The 20,193-nt window shown below is 37.7% G+C and overlaps 1 protein-coding gene across 1 annotated transcript; it reads right to left on the minus strand.

Moving 5' to 3' along the window:
- Window positions 1-6,925: 6,925 nt before the first annotated feature.
- LOC111192943 (DDRGK domain-containing protein 1) lies at window positions 6,926-19,701 on the minus strand. Its single transcript, XM_022671294.2, has 6 exons — window positions 19,644-19,701; window positions 18,631-18,705; window positions 17,814-17,936; window positions 16,114-16,182; window positions 9,156-9,248; window positions 6,926-7,882 (listed from the first exon to the last, which is right to left on the minus strand). The coding sequence occupies exons 2-6, from the start codon at window positions 18,670-18,672 to the stop codon at window positions 7,793-7,795; spliced, it is 417 nt and encodes a 138-aa protein (XP_022527015.2). The 5' UTR covers window positions 18,673-18,705; window positions 19,644-19,701; the 3' UTR covers window positions 6,926-7,792.
- Between the last annotated feature and the right edge of the window lie 492 nt (window positions 19,702-20,193).

Below are 20,193 nucleotides of genomic sequence, written 5' to 3' on the forward strand. Positions count from 1 at the left end.
TGTGTGATCCTTAAGGGCAGACATATTTCAGAGGGGCAGCAACCAGATCTTCCCAGAACTGAGCTGTAAAGAACTGGAATGTACTGTATGTTCTCCAGAGTGAGGAAGGTGTTCTCCAGATGCTGTTGTCGCTGAAAGCAACCAGACTTGCAGATTACCAACCAACTAGATGGTCCAACGTCTAGCATGAAGCATTTCCAGAATAAGAGAAAAAGGAAATTTCAGATTAAAAGTCAGATAAAAGCATCTGCAAAGTTTTGCACAGTATACAATTAATTATATATCATCACTGCCCTGCAGAAACGTTGTATTTCCAAAATGCCTTCTTTATAGGAAAATGGAAAAACATAAAAATTTTAATAGAAGTTTATTAGAAGTGAAAAGATTTTATTCTAATTCCCTTTGAAGAATTTTGATTGATTCATTCATTGTGAAATTTTGACACATTTTGAAAAGCCCATTTATTTACACTCATTGCTCAAAAAAGGTTGCAAAAATAGTTGCACCCAGAACATACTTTCAAGATGGCTATGCGATGGAAGATAAAAGTTACCAGAAACAATAAATGATGAAACATTTAAGTAGTTTGTAATGCATGTTTAACACAACAACATGCCAGATGTCTCAGCATGGAGTTGTAGATGTTCTTAATAGTGTCCTGTGATAATACACCTCACAATGCATCTTGAATATTCTTACGCATTTCCTGCATGTCCATGAGCATCCCACACGGAGGATGAACTGATAAATCTCTATCTCTCTGTGTAAAAACTAATAAAAACTAGCAAACCCACTCTAAACTAACTTAATTGGAGAAGAAAAAGTAAAAACAAAATAAAATTAAACTATAACTATAATGAAAAATTAAAAACTATTATAACCTTATAAGTTACAATTAAACTGTTTAAAGAAAGTTGCACCAGTTAGAATGTTATAATCACGCAGCTCTGGGTGCAAGTGTGCTCCTCTTGCAGCGCTGTGTGTAGCTGTTCTTAAAAAGCATTATTATTAAATAATAGTTCTATGCTTCTATGTTGCAGTGTTAATTAACATCATTCTGAACAGATTTCGCTCATTCAAACGGCCCGAAAAGAGACAGTTTATCGGGCGGAACGTGCACAGGCTCGAGTCGAGGGGGGGCCAGATTTTTTGGGCCCGATCTAAGCTCTAGCAGTCAGAAGTGAAATGAACTGACTCTTTGCAGCGAATAGGCCAAGCAGAACCCTCTCTGTTTTCCATGTGCTTCGTGAGGGGAGCACCTTTCTCTTCCTCTCTCTCTCTTTTCCACACGCGATTGGGAACAAAAACTCTGTGTTGCCTGCGTGTGGATTTGTGTTCACTCTTGGGCCACTTATTCTAGATTCCGGGAAATTTGAGCTGACTTGCGGCATCAGGGGGCCATTATTGATATGCGGTAAACTCCCGCAACTTCTGGGAGACTTGGGAAGTCTGCAGCAGTACGTGGATGAGCACTGTCTTGTTGAAATTGCACACTGTAATTTGATTCCAGAAAATTTCCACAGTTCCACTGATTAAAGACCCAAATATCAACTGTGATCTGGCATCCACACCACAGGACACCAAGCCAACTGGACGTGTACAAACCAAATTTAACAAACCACGTTGCCTTTACACACTGATTCATAAAAATGAGGCTCATCACTGAAGGTAACCAACTATCATTCTGAGTCACTCCATGACAGTCTGGCACAACTATCCACCAAGTTTTATTCCTGTCAGTTAATTTTCGTTTGTGCAAAAAAAATGTATATCATCACCAAATTCCTTGGTGATGTGTATACACACATGCCTCACGTAGCCCTGCCTGTAGCACATTCCAGTGTGGAGTTGACAGAACCTTACGCTGACCTGATTTGTCTCAGGTGATCTCCGTTAACCTCGTCCCTCGGTGCTCTTTATTACTGCAGTCGTAGAGGAGCCGTACTCAGCCGCACTGCGTATCCGGCCACGCTGCCAGGAACAGGCTGATTGTTTGTTGTTTTGGAAGGACTAAATGAAATGAGCTGAAGGGGAAGACCAGATAAGATTAATATTAACGTCTGACGGGGGATAGATCTAACAAGGTGATCTGTGTGATGTTGCTGCTTCTAGACAGACCAAAATATCCTGAAATTCTGCCCAGTTATGCAGTTCATTTCAAATGGAATTTGGAAACAACAGGCAGAAGCAGAGCTGTGGCTTTTATTAATGTAATCTTTATTTAACCTGCACAGGCCCAGTGTATTTATGCTTCTGCAAAGCATGAATATTAGCTGCAGGCTCTCATTTTGTCCCTTAAATGTAAAAACGGCTGTTGCTATGTGGTTGCTATGCTATTTCATTCGGCTCCTATGATGTTTTTAATTGCCCGTTGTGTTATCACATACAGCTTCTCATTCTTATTGCTAAAAGGGTTTCAGGTAATCACTATGCTGTTGCCAAGTAATGATATGGTGTTCCTATTAGGTTGCTATGGTTTCTCAGGTTTTGTTTTTGTACCTCAAGTGGTTGCTTTGGTGATCACTATTGTGTTGCCAATTAGTTGGCATGGTGTTCATATGTGGTTGTTTTTGTATTCCATGTGGTTGCTATGGTGTTGCTTAATGGTTACTCTGTGATCATAAGAATGATTTTTTAGGTGGTTTAAGTGGTTGCTTTAGTGTTGTTAAGTGCTTTCTATGACATTGCAGGTGTTTGCTAAGACTTCCTACTTGATTGTCATGGTGTTGCTAAGTGGTTGCTATGGCATTCCAAGTGGTCAGTATGGTCTTGTAGTCGACGCAATAGGTAGATGTCAAGTAGTTAACATGGTGTTTGCTATGGTATCTCAGATGATTTCTATGGTGCTGCTAAAAGATGACTACAATGAAAAAAAATTACTTCAAAAAGGTTTCGCAACTTTCTGCATTTGCTTTTTTAAAATACATTTAATTTCAGATAAATTTAAGTAACTTCAACTCTATTTCAAGAAATAAATGTTACATAGAGTAAATAAGTAAACTGAACTTCAACAGTCAATACTTTCTTCTAGTAAACTTTACTTCATTTATTTTTGCTGAATTAATCCTTTCTTCTAGTAAACTTTACTTAATTCCTTCATGCAATATTACCTAATTACAGCTAATTAGTGTTGCCAAATGATTACTCTGTGATACACATGATTTTTAAGGAGGTTGATGCTGTTGCTAAGAGCTAACTATGTAATAACTATGATTGCAAATTTCCCCATTGTGGGATTAATAAAGGATTATTTTATCTTAGCTTATTTTATTTGGTATGGTTTCTATTTGGTATGGTATGGTTTTTATATGTGGTTTCTATGGTATCTATATGGTTAATATTCTTTTCCAAGTGGTTGATATGGTGTTTCTAAGTAGTTGGTAGGACGTTGCTGTCCTCTTGCCAATTATTTACTAGGTGGGTGCTAATTGGTTGCTTTTGTATCTAGGATGATTGTTAATAAGTTTCTAAGAGGCTACTAGTTGGATGGTATGGTATGGTTGCTATGGTGGTGCTAAATTGGTCCCTGCTGGTTGCAGCGGTATCTTAGGTTGTGTCTATAGTGTTGCCAAGTTGGTGCTAAATGGTCAATTTTTGACAACAAACATGGAGATGGTGGAGGAGTCATAGTGTTTTGCTGGAACTATTGGCAATTTTTAATCAGTGGGTTTTTCTGATTTAGTTTTAATATACGGCATATTTGTTTAACCCAGAGTTTAGACACCATTCCTATTTTTCTCATTTTTAATTTTAATACTTGTATTAATTTTAATGTATTAATAACTTTACCCATTTCAGGTATGTAATATGAAAATAAGTTCTATATACATATTTAAATAATACATTAGCTTATGCTGTATTGTTAGGGTGATGTGTGACAGCAATAGCAATAACATAAAGCATAATTTTTTTACATAATGTTTGTCATATTTTGTGAGAGTGTGTTAGACAAGAATAGAGAAGGACTGGAGCAGAATAGAGCTGGAGTGGTATATGGGAGTTGAGATGTTTTGTAGATATCTGTGAGTGTATTACAGATAAAAGAAAAGAGAGAGAGAGAGAGAGAGAGAGAGAGAGAGAAAGAGAGAGAAACACAGAGCCTGGCATTTTCGTGCCCTCAGGGTCCAGACGAGCTGCAACATGACTCCCCAGATTCTCCTTTATTTAACACTAGACCTGCACTGCTGGAAACTCTGGAACCCTCCACACATACACACACTCTCTATCTCACACTCCTTCTCTTATCCTTTTTTATTTATCTGTGTCACTTTTCCCTCTTTTTCCCTCACTCTGAGACAAAAGTCCCCAAAAAGGCCTACAAATCTAATCAAGCGTCTGACGGAACAGCTGCAAAACCACATCCCCCACAATTCCTTCTGAAATGTGGTCAGCTGACACGCCTATGGCGCACAGCTAATAGGTATCACATGTGAGAACTGGGTTGGCTTGTGCATAATCATCTTAGCACTTTATTGTAACTCTATTAGGCTCAATTTGTCACCGGACACTTTTGCTTTTTCCAGTCATGAGCCGCTCCAGTGCAGTTTCACCAGCAGCTTTATGGAGGGCACCATAAACTAGTGATGGGTCTGACGACCCTGAAACCTCGACACATGCGCCGAGCTGTCAAGGCGAAACCCCGTGTCGGTGCGCGTATCAAGTTAAGGAAAACCACGTGACCGATACACTTCCTGTATCGTTTGGTAGCGATGGGTCTGACGACACTGAAACTTCAGCGCATGCACCGAGCAAACAAGGCGAACCCCTGTGTCAGACCGCGTATCATTTTAAGGAAAACCACGTGACCGATGCATTTCTTCGCGCAGTTGCTTGCAATGACTTTCTTAGTCCAGCAGATGTCGCCATTAAGTGATACAGCAACACAGTTTCAACACAGTGTCGATACAGTTTGGGAAATGTGCCATACACCCAATGAGGCTTCATCTGCCCATCACTACCATAAACCACATGAAGACATGTTGTCTCAAACAACTCAAACATACAACAACTGCCAAAAGTCGATCCAGCCCAGTGTTCATCTGCAGTCTATTACAGGCTGCATTCCCAGACAGAGAATTTAATTCTAGTCCAGATGTTTGTTTTTTTATATTGATGGTAAATACTAAACTATGACATTAACTGTGGTGTTAAGTGAGAGCTACCTGTAGATCCTGTAATGACAGTTTAGCATTGTTGGAGTTTACTTTACGTATCTTGTGCTGTGCTCTCGGGCTGAACTTGCTAGGACGGCCTGATCTTGCCCTATTGTTTGTTGTTTTAAATGTTTCACACTTGTAAATCATTTTTCAGACAGAGAAATGACTGATTCCTAATGCTTCTGGTCTCTTTTTTAATTCATGTGTCATGGTCTCTTCCTGTTTTGTGGCCCCTGTCTTCTGTGCTCACCTGTGTTCATTTGTAGCTCCACCCCTTGTTACCTGCTCCCAGGTGTTTCCTGTCCCCTTCTGTGTGTATAAACAGTCCCTTTGTTTCAGTGTTCCTTGTCTGTGATTGTGCGTTTATTGTCATTCAGGTTAAGTGTTCCCTTCCCTTTTTTATATTTATGTTCTCCATGTTTCTTTATTGTTTAAATTATTGTTTGCTTGTTTTTGTTTTGTTTATTTAATAAATACTCGCAAGTGCGTCCGCTCTCCACGTCCCCTTGGTGGTCCCTATCTGACATCATGTCCCAGACTGTCAGATCTGCATCTACACCCTCCTTTTTGAATGCTCTCAGAGAGCTCCTTAGATCTGATCAAGGTAAGCCATTAACTTCAAAAGCAAACGAAACTAAGGTACAAGTCGAAAGTTTGCACACATCTTCTCATTCAATGTTTTTTTAATTTTTTTTTTTTACATTGTAAATGAATACTGAAGTCATCCAGACTATGAAGGAACACATGTAGGAAATCATCTAGTAACAAACCAAAATACTCTGTGAAGCATGTAGCTGAGTCTTATTTGGGTCGCTGTTAACTTTGCGCTTTCTGAGGCTAATGAACTTATTCTGTGCAACAGAGGAAACTTCTCAGTCCTCATGAGTGCCAGTTTCATCATAATGTTTTCGATAGTCTTTTGGGAACCTTTCATTATGCCGTTTTTGCCACAATGTGGATTAGAACATTATTCAAACTGGACTATTCAATGTAAAACAACTCTACCTCTTCAGGACACAACTGATGCTCTCGATAGCAATAAGAGGGCAAGAAATTCAAGTAATTAATAAGTAATTAAAGCCCAAAACATTTTAAACATCTTAAAAATAACTTTTTCTTCACTTCCCTTCTCTGATATCTCTGATAGAGCCACGGGGAGTTAAACAAATAATTAAACAAAGCCATTATAGTCTGATAAAACAACTAGGCAGAACTTTTCTAGTGGAATCTGTCCACAGAAAATGCTTTCTGTGTAAAAATCCAAAAATGTTTGTTAATGTTTAAACAGGCCCAACGTGTCTGAGGTTTAAAAAAGACAGACTCCTCCAGATTCCTCTCTAATCGTATTCTAATTATCTGCAGCTGATGTACTGCACCTGCTTCTAATTTTACACATTTTACCTAGTAATAAATGAGGGGGTTTGAGCTAGCTTTTTTCTCACTAGAAATATGCATTTATATTAATTACATTTTCCAGATAATTTTTAAAAATCACCCACCTCTCAATGCTGTTCAAATGAAGATCTGATGCTAATATGGGAAGAAGAGTGAAGAAACAGTGCTTTTTTCTCAACATTCAAAGATAATGTGCATTTAAGCAAGGCACCTTACCTCCAGTTCCTCCCTGGTTCACTGATCTGGGTGTGTATTTTTACTGCCCTTTCTTTGCTAGTGTGTGTGTTCATGAACAGGTTCATTCTAAACCTGTATAAAGTAATCAAAAATGTTTCCCTAATTTAAAAAAGTCAAATGACTGGCATGTATCCGTTTTACGTAAAACAGACTTTATTTATTTGTGTTAAAACAAAATCTTCAATCTATATTTTACAGCATGTTCAAAACAAAACATACAGTTCAACTGAAACCTACTACACTGCAAACATTACTAAAGGACTTGGTCCCAAAACGCGTTATTGTGTTCCTGTGAAATACATTCTTATGGGTCAGTTTTACAAACACAAGCTTTACACCTACATCAGTAGTATATGTTAATAAATGAGCAATTATCTGCTATCAATTAACTATTGTGTTAAATTAAGTTTTAGTTAAGTTTAAGTATATAACACCATCATGCATTACAGAATTAAATAAATTAATATGCATTTATGCCACTTATCTGCCAAGTCATGAGATAGCAGAATGAAAATTGATCATGATGTGTTACTTTATAATATGGCTTGGGAACGCAGACACTAGTTTAAATTGTGAGTTGTTATCTTGTGAATAAAGCTGAACACTGGTTGAATGCCAGTGGTTTCATGGTGCCAGATGAATGGGACATACAGACTCTGGCAGAAATCACATCCACATTTAATGCAGGAGATCCACTACACAGATATCCCACAGACCAGTACGGTGTTAATAAGAAAATGGGACATGGTCATGGACAAAATTAAGGGATACACTAGTTACAGTCTCGCGTGTCAGTGTATATACTGTGTTATTTTTTAAGCAGCAATAAAATCTCATTGAATGGCAAACAGGTGTTGCAAAGTTGAAAACGTTGATTTTCTTCACAGTAAAATATAATAGATTAATGTTTAACTATAAAGCTGTTCACTACATATCTCATATTTTAAAGGTTTTCCTCCAGCATATTTTACATTCAGTGTTTCTGTCTCTTCAAATAACCACCATTACAATCTCCTAAGGATTTTTGTCAGCTTCTCATTGGATGAGTCTGGATCCAGGCCCAGGTCCTGTATCAGCACCTTTTTCTGAAAGTCCTGAAAGAAAACATTTTGATGTAAAATGGTTAAAATGGTTAAAAGTCTCAAACCATTCATTTAAAACATATTTTTTGAAATGCTGTAGTTTCACACTGTAAAAAGCATCAGAAAACACAAGATTTAACCTAAAATTCTACAGGCTAACCCAACCAATTCTCTTTTTACTGGACTATAAACAAGGCTATATTATGCTACTGTGATCGGATGTGATCTGTCACTCTTCATTCTAAGGTCAAATAACAGGGTAAAAACAAATAGGGTTGTAAACAGGTAAAACTGTATCTGCATTTATCACCCCAGCTTAAAAATACATTATTACTATATAAACATTAAACAAATTCTTAATACAGAAATACATACTTGTTCAACTAAGTTCATATTTAATCGTATTTAAATTACGTTGTACATTTTATTACAGTGAACACAAACAGAAAATGCAGCGTTCAGATAAAGGAAAAGTGAAAATATGATCAAGTTCATGCACATTAAACTGTCAGGGAAGATTCACGCTGTCTGTAGTTTCAAAACACTGTGTTCTTCTGGGAGTTGATGAACTGTGTTTATGATCTTTTGTGTATTGTGGTTTCCTTTAGTGTCTGTACTGGTTGAATGCAGAGTGGCCTGGAACTGTGCCGCATGCCGTAAGTGACATCTGGAGTGGCTGAGTCAGTCTGTCCTTGAGTCCCACATCTGTGTGTGTTTGTGAATGTGAGTATGTGTAAGTGTGTGTGTGTTTGTGAATGTGAGTATGTGTAAGTGTGTGTGTGTTTGTGTATGTGAGTATGTGTAAGTGTGTGTGTTTGTGTATGTGAGTATGTGTAAGTGTGTGTGTGTTTGTGTATGTAAGTATGTGTAAGTGTGTGTATGTTTGTGCATGTGTGTATCTTTTACATTTTTCTGATGTTTGTTGGAAGACTAGACAAAAACAGACCTACAGGCCCCAAAAACCTTGACAAGCCACGAAAACTGGCTGATTAAGTTAAAGTTAAATCTCAGCATTTATGAGAATAATGATTAATAATGTCACAATGTTAAAAACAAAACTATTAAAATTTCCATTAAAACTTTAAAAATGTTCAAACTAAAATAAAGAAATGATGTAAAAAATGATGAATCTTTAGATATATTAATTTGTTTTAAAAAATATGTTAAAGCAAGTAATAAAAATCGGGGATACATATAAGAACCAACATTCGACAAAAGAGAAAGTGTGTGCACATGCATGTGTTTTTGTGTTTGTGTGTGTGTAAGACTAATGGGGCTACCTCACCCTGAATTCACGTAGCCTGTGTAATCTGTCACGTAGAGACTCGCGTTCAGATGCTAGTTTCGCCACATGACTCCTCCACTCCTCCTCCTTCTTCTTCAGAGGACATACACACACACACGTACACACTCTTCAGACTGACACTCAAGAATCTGATTAGTAATTTGATCAGTTATAGTATCAGATCTGATTTATATAGTCATATACCTTAAATGTAGATGTATTTCCAAATTCAGCTTGTTTAGTTCTAAACTGGAGCTGTGTGGTTAATCCCAGCAACACAGGAACATTTAAAACAGGGGTCGGCAATTAATTAATTCATTTGGCTATGGGCCAGATATTTTCCAAGCCATTACGTAGCAGGCCACAAAAAAATTATCTGTTTTGGAAAAGAAAGTGTAGTGGGATGGAGTGCTACAGACTAGTAGCTCTCCAGCCCAGAGGGTTGTTGAACCCAATTGCAGAACAGTTGATCTGAAAGCAGGTAAAGAAAAGAAAAAAGGAAAAAGTAAATAAATAAAAAAAAACTACTCCTCGAACCTGTGTGGTTAGGGTCGCGGTCCAATAACTACCATTATAAGGAGATAGGGAGCCCAAGAACAGGCGGAAAAACGAGAACGGGCAGAAATAAAAAAAAAAGAGAAGCTTAAATTTTTCATTTTTTTTCATTATCCTTCATTATAGTTCAAACAACCTCATGGGCCAAATGCTTCATGCTTGCAGGCCCCATCTGGCCCACGGACCCCTGATTTAAAAGATGCAAAAAAGGCAATTAGATGCTAAAAACTAATTTTTACTCAAATATGAACATGCTTGTTTAACCCTTGTATGGTGTTTAAATAATACAGTTTGTGTTTGTGTGTTTTGTTTCTGCCCCTGCCATTCCAGGTCAAGGTTGCAACACACTGATGTAAAATTCAAGTACCAACACATGTCTGCGCTCACATTCCACAATAAATATCACTTTGCCAATGGGCTTCCTTATCACAACTGATGATTATGACCAAAAGTATCTCTTCTCAGGTGGTCCTGCAAATGATTTTGGAACAGAGAGAATATCTTGGTAGTAAAGTCTGACTGTGGCTTTGAAGAAGTGGATTAGATGGAGTATATAAAAAGCCAGCCTCAGGACTAGCCTGTTGGCAGCTAGCAGGTGAAGAAATATCAAGGAAATGTCAAGGAATGGAGAAAGTGAATGGTCTTCTTGCCCAAGAAAGAAGCCACCTGCCACCTGCCAATGTGATAAAGATGCAACCTTGGGGCTTCTTTTGAGCTTTTAATCTTGAACAGTATTCTGGATTGCACTTATTTAGAGGGAGGGCATGTTTTGAAGAAAAGTGGAAGGAGACGGGCCAAACCCATTTAAAGGCTTCAGGGTTCTTATCCTTGCTGGAGATTTTTAGGTCCAAAATGGCATCAACAGAATCCCGGTGGGTTGCAGAAACTGGCAGAGAACTTTTTCGTGCAACAGTGTCTCTGGAAACTTACACATAATTTCCAGGATTATCTGATTTGATAACCTGGAGGTACACCAAATCTTCGTCAGAGAGACAAGCTTGCTGCCATCAGGACAGTGTGGGACACATGGGTCCATTGCCTACCCCTGTTTAACAATCCTGGGCCTAATGGCACTATTGATGAGCAGCTGATGCCATTTAAGAGCTTCTGTCCCTTTATGCAATATACATTATTAAAACCTGCAAAATATTAAATATATAAATCTTGGCAGCCTGTGATTACACTTTATTAAATGCTTAGAACTTAAAGTTCAAAACATGTTTATACAGTGAACTAAGATGGAACTTGAACTTAACTTACAATTTACATTTTATTAAAAAACAAACAAAACTAGGACTTTTAATAGCACTTTAAAAAGGTAAGGTAAATATATATGTTTTATATTGTTTATATTGCTTGTAAATGGGGTGAATTAACATCAGTTGAGTATTGTAATGTAAAATTACTTAATATCGTTGAATTTAAAACACCAAAATAAAGACCCATAAAAACAAACACCAAACAAGAGTTAATTGTTATAATCATTATTGCACACATACCTCAATGTTTCAATTACAATATCAGGGATGTATAATAATGAAATACTCTACAGATAAGCAGACTAAAGCCCTATCCAGATGGGATTAGTTTCTCAGCTACTCAGTGATAAAACTCTTGCATATGGACTGCAATTGAAAAAACAGGAGGACCAGTGAGTTTTTTGGCTTCCTCTGTCACATGACATCACTTTCAGTAGCTCCTCCATTTCCACTCGCTCCACTCGTGGATCTCCGCGGAAACGCACGTCCAAAGTGTAATTATGGTGCGTGGCAGTGGACAAATAGCTATTTTATTAAACGCGAAGTGACGAAACTCAGTGGCGGGACTAAAATTACCGTACGACCACAGAGTTCAGCAGAAAACAGCAGGTAATTCAGCCTGTAAATTTCTCAGAGGGCATCTGATAAAAAAAAACACATGGTCATTCTGGATGGGAATAAAATCACAGAGGACCAGGACCAGGACCCCCTGGTAAACTAATCCCGTCCAGATAGGGCTTTAGATGCATTTACTAGCATCTATAATATTTACAAACAGTAAAAAGAAAATTCTATGTTGTATAAAGGATCACATGATATGTACTATATCTGGGCAATCTGGCTTAAAACTGAACATTGACAAAAAATGTCCAATTAGCATCTGCCAAACTGCGAGCCTGAATTTAAATAATCCCATTTTACCTTAAACCATTCTAACTTGTAAAAGTAAATTAAAGCTTTGATAAACAGCTATAATTACGTTTCATGATGTGACTTGCTTTTAGGATGCTAACCTGGAGGCTATAATTTTTAATACCTGTTTTTTAGCCGTGTAGCTCCAGTTCAAAGAATAATTACCAAACCAAATATGTCTCAGCTTAGCATTCAGTGCTAATGGGGAATAGTATAAACAAGATTTCCGACTGATAATCTACAGAAGTATTTATTAGCTTTTCCTTGCCTTGATGGATCCCTTTAGTATCAGAAGCAAACTGCAATGCTGGCTTTAAGACTTTATGTCATTTGTTGATTCAGGAGTGTGGGCTGTTCTGGAGGAGGGTGAAAACAGTTCACACATTTAGCAGGAGGTTAGGTACTTTAACTGTCTTCCTCTGAGAAGAGATGGCTCCTCCCTGGACCTTAGACCTAACCCTAGATACTGAAGAATACATAATGCTGAGAAACAACTTCCTGTGTTGCGTAGAGACAGCCCTCCTTGCTGTCCGTCTCAGGACGGTGCGGTTGATGTGGAGTTATGTAACTGGGCTGGGCCAGACCCTCTGGTGTTCCGCACTTAAAACATGTCCTGTGGGGACGATCCTTCCTGCTAATCGTGTGGCTCCTATAGGCAGAACGCTATGCCTGGAGCTGTTCAGCATATGGAACACATTGAAACTCGGCGCCTCCGCTTGTAACGGCTTTTAAAAACATGTTTCGGCACCTCATTCCTCAGACACGTGAATCATTCACACCCAGCTCCCCTTCGAAAACACACCCGTACACATACAAGCAGGGTACAGAGGATCGCCAGAGGTGTCTATATAGACCTGTTTATTTATTTGGTTTCGGAAACATTGGTGATGGATGGTAAATGCCTCAAATGGAGTTCACATGGGAACCAAGGGCAGTCATTATTAGACCAGAGCCTGGTTTAAGCCGAGACGGAACAGGCAGCTGCTCAGGAAGGAAGTGCATGTAGTCAAATGTCAGTTTGTAGCTTTTTGGAATTAGGGGCCAAATGAAAACATATTTAGATGAAATGTAGACAGGAGATGACACGTAATTAGTACTAATAAGGGTCCCCCAAAGTAGGCCCATGACGCTGTTTTGATTTAACTCAACCCTGGTTAACCCAACTCTCTCATACAATGGAACAAGCATATTTTGTATACTTCTTTTTTTTGCATGTTCTTATGTTTTGAAAAATTTTATTCACAAATGACAAAATTCTATGTCATAGAATACATTTTAGTTTTTTAAAACGTTGTTAAAAAAGTGATTGAAACAGTACCTTTGTTAATTAACAGCAAACTCAAACTGAATTACCTGTATGTAGCACTAGAGGGACTATGCTCAGTTGACATAAAACGGCTGGAGGCAAAGTGAGGTAGAGTAAGATGCAAGATTTTCTACCCAATTCGGAAGGCCAAATATTAAATTCCTGTTCACATGAACTCCTCCTTCACTAAGACTAAGGTAAAGACTAGTACATGCCTGCACTGATTCATGTGAAATCAGCCGCCAACATTTATTGTTCTTTTCCAACATTTGTTGGAAGAGCAAGTCTTGCCAACACTCCGGTTGCAGAGTACAATATGGCAATTTGCAAGTGTCACATGAACCAGTGCTCTAGTTGCCGAGAAAAATAATAGGGGGAACGGCCTCTGCCATTTGTTTAAACACTCTGGTTGCCAAATATGCCACGTGCACTCCAATTCAACGTTTGCCATTCTCGAGGTTTAGCGGGTGTTGCCATAAATCAGCTAAACTAAGCTAAAGGCCAATTTTTCATGCTATTTGGGTTTGGTCTAAAGTACACCACTAACCACACTGTTATTTGGCCCCCAAGACAAATACTTTGTTCACCACTGCCATAAAAGAGCTGCTTGTTGTTCAGTAAAGAACCTTTACTAACACCTCACTTGAACCTTGCTCCATAAAACTGCCATAACCATGTCATGACAAATGACAGACTCATAAATATAACAGTGTCATGTTACCATTAAGAATATGTCATGGACGGTAGATATGCATGACACTGTTATGTTAGTTACTGAACATAATCTGTCATTAAAGCTTGTGACAGCTTATAACATCTAACATGTTTAGCGATTTACCATTTAAGTGGATGACCAGGTTATTCCATCAATGGATTATTTCTTCCCTGATGGCACAAGCATATTCCAAGATGACAATGCCAGGATTCATGGGTCTGGAACTGTGAAAGAGTGGTTCAGGGAGCATGAGGTAATCATTTTCACACATGGATTGTTCACCACAGAGTCCAGACCTTAACCCGATCGAGAGTCTTTGGGATGTGCTGGAGAAGGATTTGTGCAGCTGTCAGACTCTACCATCATCAATGCAACACTAATAAATAATGGATCTGGTCAAATTTGGGCCACTTTTACATGCTGTGTGAATGTAACGTAAGTGTAAAATACATGTGATTAATCCAGATAGTAGTCACACAAAGTGACCCAGAGTTAATGATGCCTCAAATGTTTTACATTTTTACTAGTCATGTTCTGAAGCGATATAAATTGCAACCTGCAAGTCTAAGTTACTCTACTCACATTACTCTACACCCCCAGCTCCAGTGCTAAAGGCATGTTGAGCAATGAGAATTCCAGATGGATATTTCTGCAGATAATCTATCAAGACATTTATGTAACCCAAACAATTTGGCACCACAGAATTGATGCACTAATGCAATGTATGCACTAATGTAATACATTGCATGGCATATCAAGCAAAATGTTTTATATTGACATAATTTGCCTACACACATCTTTCAACCATAGACTGTTATTTTGCACTGTATTATGCTGCTGGAACTAAGAAATAGCACAAGACTCAGAGGAATGGCATTAGCAGAACTCCTCAAGTTGTAGATCTTTCACTCACAAAGGGAAACAACAACAAAAATTCAGCAAAATCTGTCCTTCGCTGACCTCACGCTATCCCTTTAGACCATCGCCATGCTGGCAGCCGACCACATGCAGCTGGAAAGGCTGGGAGGCTTCTTTCCTAACACACATAAACGCCTCCACCAAACCTTCTCCAGGCCTTTGCTGCTTTTACTACAGCCCTGAACCTCAGCCAGCTCAGCACACTCTCCCTGCATCCGCTGTTTACGTGAAAGGAAGTGCAGAAACTGTATTGTTATAAGAAAGTCTCCATGACTCTGCTCAGCATTGTTTGCTTTGGGCAGCAGGGGTCATCACGCATGCAGCTGCAGCCAAGCAATGCACAAGTAATGCAATCAAGCGCAATTAGGCTTACAAGTAAGTCTGTTGAGAAAGGCCGGTCGTGCTTGGAAAGACACAGCCCTGGGTATCAGACTTGGTTATAAATAGTGTTATCGCTTAGCTCAGGCTGGGCAGGCTGGCGCCTACATGTGGTATTTACAAAACTGTGTACTAGGGGTGCTGAACTGAAACCATGGCCTCACTGTGGCTTGATTTGCAATTGCTTGCGATTCTTTCAGAGATGATTCAGTACATTATGAAATATTAAATGAATCCTGTATGACTTCACTGAAAATAATCACAACAAAAAATACTGTAAAACATATTGGTGGATATAAACTTTTTTCATTTTTTTTTTGCATTGGGAAATAGACCAATATACATCACTGTAAAAAAAAGAAATCACTTAAAAATGATGAGTTTATTTGATTTCACCAAATTGAAAACCTCCGGAAAATAATCAAGAGGAAGATGGATGATTACAAGCCATTATACCAAGCCGAACTGCTTGAATTTTTTGAACCAGGAGTGGCATAAAGTTATCCAAAAGCAGTGTGTAAGACTGATGGAGGAGAACATGCCAAGATGCATGAAAACTGCGATTAAAAACAAGGGTTATTCCACCAAATATTGATTTCTCAACTCTTAAAACTTTATGAATATGAACTTGTTTTCTTTGCATTATTTAAGGGCTGAAAGTTCTTCGTCTGTTTTGTTATTTCAGACATTTCTCATTTTCTGCAAATAAAAGCTCTTAATGACAGTATTTTTGTTTGAAGTTTGTGATAAATGTTCTTTGCATTATTTGAGGTCTATAAATAGCAAAATCAAGGAAATCAAAGAAAGCTGTATTTTTTAGGCCACAGTGAGTGCATAATATATATAGCAGAATATTACAGATAATAGTTGACTTGAATTGCCACCTTGAGATTAATGCATCATGAGCATTTTTACCCTCTGCTGCTCCTCCAGCTGCCGCTGCCTTTCCTGCTCTTGCTGCTCTCTCTCCACCCTCCGCCGAATCTGCAGGTAGACGTGCACACGGTAACTATACAACCATACAGAACCAAAAACTGTATTTTTGTTATCACTTCAGAATTTATTAAATTTCCCGCTCACACAATCGTAGTTATTCAACCATAATGTGTTTGATGAATGAAATCTGCTGCATTCCATCAGATAAGTGTACTTTAGAGCATTAATAGTATGTTTAAATTAAGTAAGAATTGAGAATACTAAAAGTACATTTTCAATGTAATATACTCTATGAAAATACATATTAAATATAGTTTTTTCTGTATTTTCATAAAATGTATTTTTAAGCAATATGCTTTACATTATACATTGATAGAAATCATTTTAAGTGGCATTTAAAACTGCTTAAAGTGCACTCTTGTGCATTTTTCCCAGTAGCATTAAAGTGTACTCAATATGTGCATCAAAACGCAAAATAGTACATTTACAGTATACTTCAAGTGTATTTAAAAAGATATTTAAAAAACACATACTTAAATCTACTTAAGTTCACATAGACATACGAAAAAAGCACCAAAAAGCACAATTTAATGCTTTTTAAATAAAGCTTAATTACAACTGAAATATACTTAAGTTGCCAGAAATTGTTCCAAAAGTATGTATTTAAGTACATATTTTCATTTTAAAAAGTATGTACTTTTCCATGTTAAGTATACTTTTAAAAATATATACGTAATACATTTTTCTTTTACAAAGGTTGACTGTGTTCCACTTTCAATACATTACCCAAAAACAGGTATCTAAAGAATATTGAGTTTACAACAACTGGCTTGATAGTTATTTACAAGTGTTTTAAAATGAATCTAGTCAAAAAAACATTAAAACATGTCCACAGATAGAAGTTGGCCAGTTCCGTATATACGACAGATTTAATGAGACACAAACAGGTGTGTTGATGTGAAGTGCAGGATTCTGAACCAAGTGTTGGTAAGGGTCTTTCAGCTTTTTGAGTATGAAAGGCATTAGCATTAGCGGCTAACCGACAGCACTACACTGAGGAACCCTGAGTGTCCTTTTAAACTTGGGCGATAACAGCTAGCATTTTATCCCATGTAGCTTGTTTTAAAATGATAAACACTTCAGATACAGGTCAGTAATACTCACCTCTGGACAGTGGGAGAGCTAGCGCTTATCGCAGTTAGTGGCGAATGCTAATGCTGCTGGAGAAACTTCACTGAAACTCCTGTATATCGTTTTAATTCAGTGGAGTGGCTTTACTGCTCCTAACAACCTCACTGATAAAATTCATACATAAGGTGCACCAGATTATAAGGTGCACTGACGATCTTTGGGAAAATTAAAGGATTTTAAGTGTGCCTTATTGTGTAAAAAAAATATGGTACACATTCATGTATAATAGTGTGTCATAAAGTAACTATATGAAATAAGCAGGTTAATTTAGGATTATTGCAGAACATAGTTTGTGACAATGCTAAAGCTATTATTTGTTAGCTAGTTAACTAGCTACATTAGCTTTGTAGCCGTACAGTGAAAACAGAAAAAGACACTGTGCTGGATGGTCAGATATACAGTAATTGAAACTTTATTATGGACTTTATTAAACTAAATGACTAAACATGACAAGGAACTGGTAGGAAACATTTTACAAGGCTATTTACCCTTTCCTCCCGCTTTTGCTGCCACTCAGTGTCCTGAAGCGTGGTGCCCTCAGGAGTCTTGCCCTGGTCTCTCGGGTCCTGTAGGAACATGTAGTCCTCCTCTCTGCACATTTCTCTCATACACTGTGTGAAGAACAGCAAGTCATGAAACCGTTCTCCTGAGCCTTTAGCTCAATTAGCCCTGCTTTTTACAGTTTAGCATAAAAAAGCTGCACCCATTGCTAACTTCTCTAGTCTTGTAGAGATGTACTAGCGCCAAGACTAAAAGTCCCTCAGTGCTGAGCTGTGGAGCAGTGGAGCTGTGTTCTCTGAAATGATGGTGTTCTATCCAGTAATTTTGTGACGAGTTTGGGAGTTAGGGGAAAAGTGAGGCGGTGATCATCAGAAATTGTGCTTTTGTTCCTGAATGCAATCAAATTCTCACCATAATGCTTTAAATTATAGTTAAAATCCTTCCCCACAAAACAGAAACAGTAGTAGTAGTAGAGACCATTTTAATACCATTAATTTCAGAAGAAACAATTAATTACATTTGTTCATAAAATGTACTCGGCAGCAGTTTTAAAGAGATATGTGGGAATATGTTTCGCAAATTTGTGGGAAAGACACTTGCCAACATTCGACACCATTTTAATTTTAGAGGTGTTCTGATGGGAAACACTGTTGTGGAATAAAAAAATGGGACATCTACTGCAAAGCACATTACCTTACATAAAGCTGTACATAGTTCTATATTTCTGGTTGTAAGGTACTTGACTATTTAACTTTTAGAGAGAATTAAATTCATATAGTCACAGAAAACGATATGCTGCATTACCTTAGACATGGGAATTCCAGCAAACCTCTTTATATGGGCCATCCTTAAAAGCAGAGACTCGCTGAACAAAAGTCGCTAAGTAAAAATGAACAAATTGATTGTTAATTTTAACAAATATTTAATTATTTTAGTCATCCTCGATCATCCTGATTAACTTGATAGAATAGAACATTCCCTATACATCTGTTTGTGTATATATTTAAGAGGTCATATAATACCTTTTAAACATACAAGCAAATAGATGTTCAGTATATGGATGTCCCTATCTGATCTAGTGAATCAGGATCTTGATGATCCAGGCATTATTAAAGCATTGAACTAGTATTTATTAATATTATCAAAGAGTAAACGGTTAATTATTTAACCACACATTAATACTTGTGTTAATTCATTAATAGTATATCTTAACTATTGGAGCTGTAATATTTAAAGAAACGCAAAGATAACATAGGATCGTTATCAGTTGACAGTCAGCCAGGAGAATTTTAAAAATATTTCATCAGGATATTCCTAATTATTGATAACATGAATATTTTTCATAATTCCTCAATAATAGGTATGCTTAGTGAGTACTAGGAACTACAGCAATTACAGCAAATTGTCAATGTCCAATTAAAAACAAGTATCTACAATTGTGTTTACAAGTTTAGTTTACTACATAATTTGAACACATCTCTAAAACCTTAACTTTCAATGGATGTTATTTTAAGTTATTTTGAAGCATTTCTCTTTGTCCATCAATCAGGGCATATTGACACAGTGTAATGAACCAATAAAAATGATCCAAAATGGTCTAAAATAAATTATTTTTACACTGGCACCCACTAAAAGTTAAGGTTTTATCTTTCTACCGGAAAGTTACTGTTTTTCATTGGACATACAATGACCAGTGATACAATATACCCACAGACACTTTTGTTCATTACATTTTACACACATCCCACAGTGTCATCTCTAGCAGAGAAAAATCACATGCCAGTGTATCTGCAATGGAAATAGCCCAGATAACTCACCTCAGATGGATGTTTTCTGTATTTTCTGTGTTCTCTTGAGCTATCCCACTGTTATTATGAGGTGGTCAACTTGTTTTAATCAGTAATATAGCATGACGTCCCAGAGCAGACATTACAGCTATTCAGCAGACGCCTGCGAGAACTGCCACCAGCATGCTAATAAAATCCAGCGCTGCATCAATCTTAACTAATTGTTCCTGCTTCTGTCACTCTGTTCCTAGCAGTGTGTGATCAATATCTCTCTGCTTCTCTCATCCCAATCCAAGCTTTAATTATACTGCGTTTTGAGAAAACACACAGCTGATATTAGTGAGGAACTTCTCCTCACAGGCCTCTTCATACTCATGGCCTCATTTCTGCAGGGAGGTCAGTAGTGGCTGTTATGGCATCACCGTGGCTGTGCCACAACATCTTTACCCTCGTCAGGAGCCTGAAGTGAGTGTGATATGAGTGATGTGAAGAAGAAGAAGAAGAAGCTGTGAGTTCAGGGCTTGGCACTTGGGTCAGTAATTGGAGACTGGTGCAGCATGCAGGAGAGAATGGGAGCGAG

The sequence above is a fragment of the Astyanax mexicanus genome, chromosome 2 (genome assembly GCF_023375975.1).
Source record: "Astyanax mexicanus isolate ESR-SI-001 chromosome 2, AstMex3_surface, whole genome shotgun sequence".
Lineage (NCBI taxonomy): Eukaryota > Metazoa > Chordata > Actinopteri > Characiformes > Acestrorhamphidae > Astyanax > Astyanax mexicanus.